The sequence below is a fragment of the Pelecanus crispus genome, chromosome 1 (assembly GCF_030463565.1).
Source record: "Pelecanus crispus isolate bPelCri1 chromosome 1, bPelCri1.pri, whole genome shotgun sequence".
Taxonomy (NCBI): Eukaryota; Metazoa; Chordata; class Aves; order Pelecaniformes; family Pelecanidae; genus Pelecanus; species Pelecanus crispus.
This window is the reverse complement of record NC_134643.1, coordinates 93,965,603-93,977,921: the sequence shown is the minus strand read 5'-3', so window position 1 is coordinate 93,977,921 and position 12,319 is coordinate 93,965,603. Positions and strand designations below refer to the sequence as shown.

At 35.9% G+C, this 12,319-nt stretch overlaps 1 protein-coding gene across 2 annotated transcripts in view; it reads left to right on the top strand.

Moving 5' to 3' along the window:
• Positions 1–12,319, top strand: part of STXBP5L (syntaxin binding protein 5L) — a 209,107-nt gene that overhangs the window by 133,508 nt on the left and 63,280 nt on the right. For both annotated transcript variants that reach the window (XM_075716216.1, XM_075716206.1), the window contains exons 11-15: positions 1,093–1,165; positions 3,175–3,322; positions 4,455–4,522; positions 5,677–5,717; positions 8,983–9,200. In XM_075716216.1, coding sequence (XP_075572331.1) covers positions 1,093–1,165; positions 3,175–3,322; positions 4,455–4,522; positions 5,677–5,717; positions 8,983–9,200 — 548 coding nt within the window. The remainder of the gene's footprint in view (positions 1–1,092; positions 1,166–3,174; positions 3,323–4,454; positions 4,523–5,676; positions 5,718–8,982; positions 9,201–12,319) is intronic.

Sequence of the window (12,319 nt, the reverse complement as noted above, 5' to 3'; positions counted from 1 at the left end):
AAGTCCTCAAGCAGAAAAGTAAAATAAATCTTATACACATAGCTAAATCAAATACATAATAAAAACACTTAGTAAAGATATAGTGTATATTTGTTTCAATGTCATGCAAAAATTTAATTTTCAGTAATCAAAGTTAGTTTGGGCCTTCATTTAACTGTGTCAAATACAGCAACACTTCCTAGTACTAAGATTTTGTAGCCCCTTCCCCTGCTCACACATTAATATTTAAAAATTTTGGTTTAACCTGTGTTATTCATAGCCTTGTATAAAAACAGGCCACAAATAATGTGAATTCGTAGCTGGCCTGAAATGAATGTAAATCAGTTGCTGTCAATTTACTTAGCCTTTTGGCATCAGCCATCTGAAGAGTGTACTGTAAGCTTGCACATGCTAGAATACTTTGCTGCTGTTGAAAAGAGAGTCATAATTTCACATATTTTTTTTTAAAATAACTTTTATCCTATGTAAACTAATGCACCCTGTGCATCAAGGGAAGCATTTATTTGTCATTTCAATTGTTTATTTTTGATAAATTAAGAAAGCATTAAATAAAAAATCAAACAATTTAATCTCCTAAAGAGTGTACGGGAGGAAGGAGCATGTCAGTATCTGAATAGAACACAGCAGACTTCCAGGATTCCTTTGAAATATTCCTTTGGAATCGCTTTGGAAGTGAGGGCATTGTGTATCATCAATCAGCTGTTCACAACCTGGTCTTAAAGAACAGTTGTCCACAGTAGAAGTATTAATACTGGACAGCAAAAATACATTTTCTGTGTAATAATGGGATTCAGCAATGCAGTGATACACACAACTTATTCATATTCTATTTCTTTACTTTCAATATACCATCATGCTGGCATGCTATCATATGCCAATTCTATTTCTGCTATGTATGTTGATCAGCAATAGTGCCCAAAAGTCATTTCTCAGTTCCTGTCTGGCCCTGGTTTGTGGATATGTGTGGGATTTGTACCTCAAAACTTTCATTTAATACACTGTGAATATTTAGAGAACATAAATATGACTTGCTTGTTTAAAATGACTAATAGGAGATCTCCATGTCTTTTATACTTGATTCCTTGCTTACAGAATTTCAAGAACCCTATGCTGTAGTTGTGCTTTTGGAAAAAGATCTCATTGTTGTTGACCTGACACAAAGCAAGTAAGTATGAAATCTTATATGAAGTTATTTGTATATCTTAACTGTCCAGCAAATGATGATAAAAATCCAAATGTTATCATGCAATATCATTTTACTCTCCAAAATCATTCACCCTTGTTAATAATTGACTCTATATGCTTACCTCCACCCTAAGAGTTAAGATCAGCTAATCAACAGAAACTTATGATAATATTTGTTCCTAAGTTTGGGAATAAATCTAAATCTGCAGTCCCTTCAGGATAGCCCTCAAACATTCACTCAACATAAAAGTTAAGTAATACTTGGTCACATGCTGAATTATGACCTGAATGTGTGTTTTGGAAACCAGATTCAGCTACTACTTATATGCATGCCAAACTTCACTAGACTCCACAGGGACTACCACTTAAGGATTTACTTAAATATCTTAATGAATATCAGCATTGATTTATAGTGGATGTACAGGATTATTTAATGATCCAGTTGCTGGTTTAAATGACAAATAGTTCTTCCACATCAGAATCAATGTTCTTATCAAAGAGGAACTATACATACAATCACAGAATCATAGAATCGTTTAGGTTGGAAAAGACCTTTAAGATCATCAAGTCCAACCATTAACCTAATGCTACCAAGTCCAACACTAAACCAATTAAGGGTAGAGTAATAATTTATTTCATGTTTCCTGACTTGGTGGCTGGATTATTTTTTAATGAAAGTAAAACTAGAATAGAATCATTAAGGTTGGAAGGGACCTCTAAGACTATCAGTTCAACCATCAACCCAACACCACCATGCCTACTAAACCATGTCCCAAAGTGCCATGTCTACATGTTTTTTGAACACCTCCAGGGATGGTGACTCCACCACCTCTCTGGGCAGCCTGTTCCAATGCTTGACCACTCTTTCAGTAAAGAAGTTTTTTCTAATACCCGATCTAAACCTCCCCTGGCACAACTTGAGGCCATTTCCTCTTGTCCTGTCGCTAACTACTTGGGAGAAGAGACCGACCCCACCTCACTACAACCTCCTTTCATGCAGTTGTGGAGAGCGATAAGGTCTCCCCTCAGCCTCCTCTTCTCCAGACTAAACAACCCCAGTTCCCTCAGCTGCTCCTCATAGAACCTGTGCTCCAGACCCTTCACCAGCTTTGTTGCCCTTCTCTGAACATGCTCCAGCACCTCAATGTCCTTCTTGTATTGAGGGGCCCATCACATAATGCAGAATCCAATTCTCAGTTACTTTGTTCTGCCTCCAACATTACCAGTAATGTAGGTGCACATTCACACTGATATAACTAGGAACAGATTTTGCCCTTAATGTCTTGAAACATTTTAAGTGAATCATATTCTGATCTCACTTACTTTCAAGAACAATTCAAATCATCTCAGCAATATAAAATTGATGTAACTGAAATCAGAACTAAATTTCCTACATTTTTGAATTGTGAATAACATTGTGTAATACGCCAGAAGTGAGGCCTTCCTTCTTATCAGACCGTCCAAACTGATGGAAGTGAGAAATAAACTGAGATCTACTTCATCTGTTATTGCCATTGTTCATTGTAGAATCAGTAGTCTACCAACGCAATAAGCTAAGCAGCTCAATATAAAATACACAGTTATATAAGTATTTGTTAGGTCGTAGTATATATCATATCCATGAACCTGAAGCTTCTAGAAAATGTGTCACTTCTGTATAAGTAAGATTTTGAGATGTTGGGAAAAATTAGTTCCTAATCCTCATTCACACAAGTAGTCCTATTAGCCTTAGGAACTATTCACATGAATGGGTATTTATGCTACAAGAGGATTCTTGTCACAGCAGTGGAATTTTTATATCTTTATTTGAGTAACTACACATTATTACTGACATTAAACACAATACATATGTTTGAATAAATAAGGGAAAATGTACTTTATTAGTAATTATTTTACTTCGATTCTATTATACATTTTAATATAACAGTATGTTTTCTTATATGGCTCAGTGTGTCACAGTGCTTCTAATAAATTGTCTTCCTTAACTAGTTTTCCAATCTTTGAAAATCCATATCCTATTGACATTCATGAGTCACCTGTTACCTGCACAGAATATTTTGCGGACTGTCCTCCAGATTTGATTCCTGTACTCTATTCTGTAGGAGCAAAACATAAAAAGCAAGGATACAGCAATAAGGTAAACAAACCCAATATTTTTTTAAACAAAGAAAGTAGATGTACAGTCTGTGTTTTTGTAACATCTTACCAAATTATTTTCATTTTACTTCTTTAATAATCACTTTCAAGTTGGTCCAGCCAGCAGCTTGGCAGCATGCTTATGGCCTGATATTTGGCCCTCAGAAACACCATCACTTAAGCACAACCATTAATGACCATTATATAGGACTTAAATCATTCAGCTGCTGGAGTTAGGCCAAATCAGACTGAGTTAAAGGAAAGCCATCAGTGTACAATTCAAATTTGTATGGATAAGTTATATCTCTCAAAGAAAAAAGTGAAAACATTATAACTAAAAGAAGTTAGTGGAAGAGCTTCAGTGAAAGCTGAGGGTTAACAGCATGTCTGTGAGATTTCTGTTAAATAGGGATATTAATAATTATTTTACTAAGCTACCAAAGTTTTAACGTAATGCTTTTAGAAATAGGACAAGCTGCAGAAATAAAAAGAGGAAATGCAATTATTTTATCAATTTCTCGTAAGACTAGAACTAATCCATCATAATAAATAAATTAGAACAAATATTGGGTAAACAAATCAGACATCATCTGTTTTCTGTTCATATTAACAGAAGTTTTCTCCACTAGTTAAGAAAGGCAGATATGATGATTTCATATGTTCTGTAAAAGTTGCATTTCCTTATCTCATATCTCATGGCATCATGCTTAGATATTTGTTTCTGGGCCAGCAGAAGCTCAGTAGTGTTCATCCTCAAAATAGATTCTTAGTCTGTTCAGTGTCCTATAGAAACTCCAAGAGTCAAGCAATCTGAAAAGAGTAGCAGAATTGTTTGTTACTCCTTCCTCTAGTTCCTATTTTGGACTGTTGAGTGTTAGCTGTGCAGAAGTATTTTAAAAACACAGAGCTTCAACTGCTAATTTAAAAATGTTATTAAGTTTCAAAAGCCTTAATTGATAATATTAAAAATGTTAATAAGCTTTAAAATCCTTGAATGCTATGCATTTTTGTTCCTTTTATGAGTTGTACTGCTTTTTGGAGGAAGATGTTTTCTGCTCCTGAGTTTAAAAAATTAACCAAGCAAGATTCGCCAGAATTAGTTGTGATCTCTATACTCTTGTTGTTTTGTCTAGGAGTGGCCTATCAGTGGTGGAGCATGGAACCTTGGAGCTCAGACGTATCCCGAAATCATTATTACAGGGTGAGAATGAAACTGAGGATTGGTACTTTTAAAATGCTAGTGCCTACAGCTTTTGATTGTGGGTTAACTATAGATAAGAGTTGACCCTTCACAGAGTATGCATATCCTGGCCTCTTCATTTGAGGTATGTACTTTTTTCCCCTGGGCAGAGTCACCACAGAAATTCCCATTTGCTGTAGAAAATAGAACTTTGTACTCAGGGATGAACTACCATTAAGAATTAGCATTTGAGGCCCCAGTGTTAGACAGCAAGTCTATATACTTGTAAAGGTGGGGTCTTTGGAAAGAAGAATCAGTTGCAAGAGAATATTTTGACCTTGAAGGGCATAGACAATAGCTTTAAAAAGGGGAGCAGCTGTTCTTCGATAGCTGTTGTCCTTTGGCCTTCTGGGGGCTTTGTATCTGGGGACAGTTTGGGAATTCATTTTAAAACCCCAGCATTAATGAGAGTGTGGTGCACTGGGATGAATTTCACCTTGTGAGTGGAGAGGCAGCCCCATAGCAAAAAGATATAGAAAGGCTCAGATTGCAGTAGAAGCCCCATGAGCAATGCCTGATGAATTGCAATATATTTTATAAATTGTTATTATCAATGATACTTAACACCTGTTTTTAAAAATAGGATTATGATGTGTGCAGTAGTACCAATAGGGTGATGAAGGGATTGTTCTCATTTTAAACAGAAATGTCTCCTTTCTCCAGCTTTACTTCAAGGATGATTTTATGTTAGTAAAAAGAACACAGCTGTAAGATATTAAGCAAAATGAAGCTACCCTCTGTCTTTTCAAAGTTTGTTATACACAGCATTTTTAGAGTGCATAGGCTTGATGCTGGCCCACTGCAAAGCCAAAAGTGCGGTAATTTAAACTTGTCATTAGTATGGGAATTAATTTCTTGGTGTTGAGATTTTAAAATTCATTAGGACCTTAGTTCTCTGTAGGAAATGCATGAAAAAGTATTTTATTAACCTAATCAAACTGGTAACAAAATATTTTCTTATAGTTAGTATATATATCCTTATATATTGTCAGTAAGGTATGGAGAGTTACCACATGAGCAAAATACAGTTTTTCTGCTTATCACTCACTGAAAGTAGAAGATGTTTTAGAATTGCATCTTGTTTTAATGCATTTAATTTTTATATTTTTTTTAAGCCATGCAGATGGATCAGTGAAGTTTTGGGATGCTTCTGCCAGTAAGTTCCTAAAGTTCACTTTTATGTAATGCTGACAAATCACACACACATATATGAAACCCCATGATATTTAACAGTATGAGTAGTAATACCTGGGGTGATATAATTAGGAAGAATGAGGTGAAATTAAGCAATTTTTTATTAAATTAGGAAAAAAAACCACTGCTAATGAGATATATTAGAGAGAAAAGAGTGAAAGTCTGTAAGAGGAATAAAAACTCCAGATCCAACATACGAAAACCTGTGAAGGGTGAAGTGTTGGTAAAAAATCCATAGGGCATTATCTGTTGTGTGTATAAAAGAGTGGGCTCAATTAGATCTAATATTTAGTTCCAGTTGTCATGTCTCTTCTATTCTGAGTACAACACAGTCTTTTTTCAGCTAAGCAAAAATAAAATATTAAAATACAGTAATACATCTTAATACATGTTTAATCTGGCGAGAGTGGAGGTGACCTGAATCTTTTCTTGTCCAGACTCAAGTTCATGGAAATAATTGGGAAGCATTTCCGTTCATCCTAGCAGGAAAAAGCTTCAGAAAATACTTGTTCCATACATCCTATCTATAACTACACATATCAAACCCCAGGATTTTCCCTTACAGAAAATACATATGGTACTTATTAGTAAAATATATTTATTAAAAGTATAGATGCATTTTGGTTGAAAGCTAAAATATTCTGGTTCAAACAGTGTGACTGTGCTTCACAAAGGTTGCAGTAGAATTGCCTTGTATGCAGTCTCTTCTGTGGTACAGGGATGTCTGGGTAGAATATCTCTTTTATGAGGTATCAGTCTCTTAAAGAAAAGAGAGAGTGAAAGAAACTTCTGTATGAAATGTTAGGTGTAGAGAGACTTAATTTGACCCTAATAACCAGTCTGTAATGGTCGCCAAGAACACGGAGTATGAGATACTTAAACTACCTGCTACTTCCATGTTGTGCTACAGAATTGTAATGATTAATACTGCTACCATTTCCAGCCAAATATGAGGAATGTTTACAAGATTTTAATGTCGGCTAAACCTGACGACTTTGTCAGGTAGTTCTCTTTTTGCCTAATACCAAAAATTTTCACTCATCAGGATGGAAAAGGAGAAAATGAGGATTTCCAAAGCCTCATTTCACAAAGGAATTTTACATAGGCATGTCAACTGAACATGACTAGGAGTTGGGGTTTTTATTATATAATTAGTCTATTTGGAAATAGAGGAAAAACACATGCATGCTGCTCAGAGTTTACATCTTCCAGCATTTCAAACACCAAAAAGAAAAAAATTCTAATGAGGTCATCAGGAGTTTATCTGCAAGACAGAAGTTTGAGAGTGCTTTAATATGAACAAAAATAGGATAATGACTTCTATTTAGAGAAGTAGTGTGAGGCATTAGACCTTGTCTTGTGCATATTTCATTACATACTTACGCTCTTGACAAGAATGTGCAAACACAGGCATTAAATTTGGGGTGAAACAATACAGACTGTTGCAAGACCCCAAAGCATTTAGTACATACACTGCACAGGAATCAGTGTGCTAGTCATTGCTTCTATAATTCTGGCAGGAATGGGGAAAGAAAAAAACTTGTCATAGGGAATATAAACATAGCCCACTAATCAGTATGTGTACATGCTGCAATGGGAATTTTTTAGAGGTAAAAGCTTAGGTGATTATGAATATTCACAATCCCTTCAACAGTAATGGTACTTTCAGTGCATCTCTGATGTCCTGGTCTTAGTCCTGCTTTTTAGGGCATGTACTGCATTACTGGTACTGTACTGGTGCTTCTTATTTACAAGGTTTTAATTATTACAAAGTTGTATTATTTACAAGGTCTTAACTTTTTTAATAGAGTTCAAATTTCATTTGAGATTTTATAGCAAACATAATATCCTCCTGGTATTTGAAGGCACAAAATACTTAGCTTTTAGACATATTTTAATTGTGTAATTTTTTATCTGAAAGCACAGATTTGTGGGAGAGACAGAATTGCTAAGCCACTGAAGCAGTTTTCCAAATGTGTCTCTGCTCAAAAGCCACTGCTGTTTCTTATTTGCCCTTGTGCAGATGGTACCTAGTAATTCACAGCAGCATAGAGAGTCTTGCCTTGTACTTGTGCCCTATGATTCTGTAATTCTTCCAATCCTAGTGTGCATGGACCCATGATGTCTGGTTTGAAGTGCTACTCTAGATTTCCTACTGGGACTAAGGGCATTCTGAGGCCCCTTTCACAGAAGTCAAGAAGAATTATGTATTCATTACAGAAGCACTTGCTGTAATTTGTGAAAAATTGGTAGCACTTTATATGCTAAAACTTTTAAAAATATAAAAAATGTTATATGCTAAAACTCCTGGAATATATCTACACTGCAAAATGAAAATGTAATTTTGCTGTGTTCATCATCTGGTTACATAACTGAAACACCATTCTTCCATGTTTTTGTTGCTCTTGTTACACAAGCTAGCTAGACTCATCTACCACAATTACACTAATATATGTAACAGCTTTGCCTTTATGTATATACGCATCTTTATAGGTGCTGGGCCTGACTGACTTTTTCTAACCTTATGCAGTTATTAATTAATGCCACTGATAAATTAATGTATAAGTAGTAAAAAACAGGGAGGAATGTCAATAAAACAAAATGGGGTTAATTATAATCCCTCCTTTACCTCCACAATTCACTGCAGTGGAGTTCTAGTCTTGACAAAGGCTTCTGGATATTAAGGTTTTATATGCAGGTATAAATACAGATACACGTATTAGTCAAGAAATGAAAAACATTTTAGAACTCCTGTTTGTTCACAAAGTCTTCGTGTTGCCAGGCCACCAGAATATTTTCTTAATGTTTTCTCTTGAAGTGCCATACAGTCTTTACATTCTAGCACGACAATAACCTCAGACAAATGAAATCTTAGTTTCACATCTCATTAGGAAAATAGCAGCATTATCAGAGCCTCTCTATAACATTGAGTATAAGCCTATTTAGGGACATAATGGTTAACATACACCTTTGACATCCTGTCCCAGAAAGTAATAAGAAGTATTTCACAGACAAATATCCATTTTGGAAATATTAAATACATATCCTACCAGTACTGTGTACCAGAATAATATCTGTATTGTAATAATACCCCTCCTCTTCTCCTCTTAGGCCTTCATAAGATTCTTTGTTATGCCACAGCTGAAAAGAAAATGGGAACTGAGGAATTTTGTAACTGATTTGCTTCATGTTAGTCAGTATTTTTTATATGTTTTGATATATTCCAGTAACTCTACAGATGTTGTACAAATTAAAAACATCAAAGGTCTTTGAAAAACAGAAACTCGGAGAAGGAAAAGCAACAGCTGAGATTGTGGAAGAAGATCCTTTTGCTGTTCAGATGATGTACTGGTGTCCTGAAAGCCGAATTTTCTGTGTGGCAGGAGTTTCTGCATATGTGGTTGTCTACAGGTTCAGCAAACATGAAGTAAATACTGAAATTGCAGTAAGTCCTTCAGAATTTTACTCTCTTATAAAATAATATAATTTCTAAATCAAATTGCCTTGTTGTGTCTGTGCCCATATACCTGAATAAAATTAGTATCAAGCTGTATAAACATAGGTTTAGGGACATTCCATTTTAAACTTTTTGAGTGAAATCTTGATCCTACTTAAGTTACTGACAAAAATCTAACTGAGTTTTTGGGAGCCAACTCTCCACTTTTTTCTTTAATAGTAACATACAGTACAGATTTCAGACATAGTTTGCTGTTAAGACTTTATGATACAGTAAATCTCTGTTGTACTCACCTGCTCTAAAAATACTGGCTGCTATATGTTTTTATCAGGTAATGTACATTGTGTATGTACATAATAATGCTCTTTTTAAATCAAGTATTTAATGTCTTTAATTTATGTTCATAGTGTTTGTACCACAAGAGGACTGAAAATTACCACTAGCTTTAACAAAATAAAGAGCTGATTTTTTTTCTGGCTTATGCTGTCTTTGTTTCCCTAAGAATAGACACTATATGAAATGCCAGATTATTTATGGCCAAGCACTTGATATTTTCCTAAGCTTTCTGTTGCTCTGTCCTGTTCAAATACCCTTTTTTCTGTCTTCATGTCTTAAGCGGTCACCTTATTCCGGGTAGAATCATACAGTTCATGTTCTTTTAACTGCACTGCAGTCACTTTGTACTTATCATTGTTGTACAGTGAGTCTGACCTTGCAAGTTAAACCTTGCATTTTTGCACAGAAGCCACAACCACTGCTAACAGTGTGGCTGAACAGCATTTATAATGTAAGTTATTCTTTCTTAAGTCTAATAAGTTTAACAGGAGACTACTCTTAAAGCAAAGCCAAACTAAACATGACTGCCTCTCCTTCAGACTTGCCATTCTCTGGTGCTGGAGAACAGTTTGCAACTCCAGAAAGTCTCTTGACAGAAAGTATTTCTTTGCGTCTGCCAGCTCTCAACAAACCCCAGAGGCTGACCCAAATTTTCCCTTTCATTTTCCACCTTCCCGGATTACAGTTCTTTTCACACCATTTTAATGTACTTTAGAAAGTCTATAGTTCTAGCCTGGCAAAAACATGTATCAATTTTGGCTTGTAGCCATGTACCATCTGGTAAGGAAATTCATTACCTATAGCTGTTCTGTTGTTTTCCCCTAATTTTTTCTCCCCAGAGGCAATTATTAAGCTAGCTGAATGTATTCTTTCAGGAAAGTCTTAAAACTAATGAACAGTAATTTCACATTACTGACCAGCACAGGTATAATACTGCTAAAATTACTACACTTTAGCATTCTTACATTGTTCCATAGCAAATGCACCTTATCTTTTATTACCTATCATTTAATTTCTTTATCTTCATGTCTTTTACTTCTGTGGCTGAATTGCATCAGAACTGGTATTTTCTAGAGTGTTATAATATGTGCAATTTAACAATTTCTCAGATTTCATCTGTAATTAAGAAGCATTTATATGAGGAATTGTTCTCTGAAGAGTTGCTTTAATGTTACCTAATCTTGGTGACATAGTCACTGAGTTCCCCTGGGTTTTGCGCATCCCGGAGATGGGCCTCATCTCTTGGTTTCCACAGTTTCGCTGCAAGCATTCAAGTCTTGACTCTTAAATGGGGGGGGGTGAAGGGGTGGGGGAGGGGGCGGGGGGTGGGGGGCGTGCGACACGGACACATTAATAAAAAGTATGGGAGTCTTTGTTGGAATATGTACCTGGGCTGTCTGGCTTTGTCTATACTGACACTGAGCTGGTCAGTCTCAGGATTTCTTTCCTGCCTGAGGTGAGCCCAAGTTCTAGTACTTAGTGTCCTCCCTTCTCTAGCAGCCAGCCTGAACTCACCTTGAGTTCAATCTACAAATCCCAGCATTTTAAGGACCCCATGTTGGTTTGACTGCCTGACATCAGTCTTGTGATGTTATTGCTGTGGTAAATGGGAAACATGGAGGCTATTCAAAGGTTTCTCCATGTAGCAGGGAAGTCTGCTGCTGAATCTGCCTTAGGCATAGGCTGTGCCTGTGATTTCCTCAGTAGAAGTATTACTTGCATCATTCCGTATCAGATTCTGGAGGCAAGTAGTATGCATGAGACAAATTCTGCTTCATATCCAACCTTGGAGTCATTGCCATGCAGTTATGTAAAAAGCATGTGCTGCTGTTGTTGCTTTCTCATCTGAATCTACCCCATCCTGTCTCAAAAGGATATCTAGGTATCTATTAAACATGATCACTTTCTCAGTGATCAGTGAAGCTCCTCCTCCAAGTTCTTGAGAAGAACCATAGGAAAAAAGTTTACACTAGTTTGAATATAGAAAGGAGAATCAGTGGACCTAGTGATGGGATCCTCCGAAAAGGTCTTTACTGTGTGTCAAAATAAATTGGTACAACAGGTCTGTACCCATTCCAAGGTCCAGTCAAAGCAGGGACCAAAACATAAAAAAAATTCACAGTCTTGTTATTAGCCTAAATTTTTCCTTCTCTCTGCAAATGGACGATAGCTAGAACTTAAAATGAAGCTTAGTAGAAAAAGGAAGACACAAAGGAAAACATCCACAGAAGAATGATGCACTTCTAACATGGCAAGTAGAACATACTCTTCATCAGTTACTCCAGTCCTGCATGAAGATTAAACAGCATTATGAATTGTTTTGGTCAGCCACAATTAATTCCAGATTAGATTTTCCTGAACTCAATATTTCATTCATTAATCTTTGAAGGCAAATGTTGCCCATAGGTTTCTTAGCTGACTCAGGAAAAAAATATCCATGGATTTTACAAGGAGAAAACAAAAGTGAAATTTTGAGAAAGGACCCTTTCTCTTCTGATTGAGCAGAATCACTTCTCTCTGAAATCTTATGTATTTTAACAGAATGGTTGAGAAATAGGAGAGTCTTCAGTACTGATCTTTATCTCCCAATTCTCATAGAACGTAGGTATTTTCTTAATACTGTCATCTCCATTCTGGTACAGATGACGTCTCAGTGAGAGATCACTAACTAAGACAGAGTTTGCAGTGTCTAAATCTGCAATTGTTTCTGATCACTTCAAGGTACCTGCAGTGAAATTACTGTTCAGCTGGTAATCCCAAGACCTTATCTT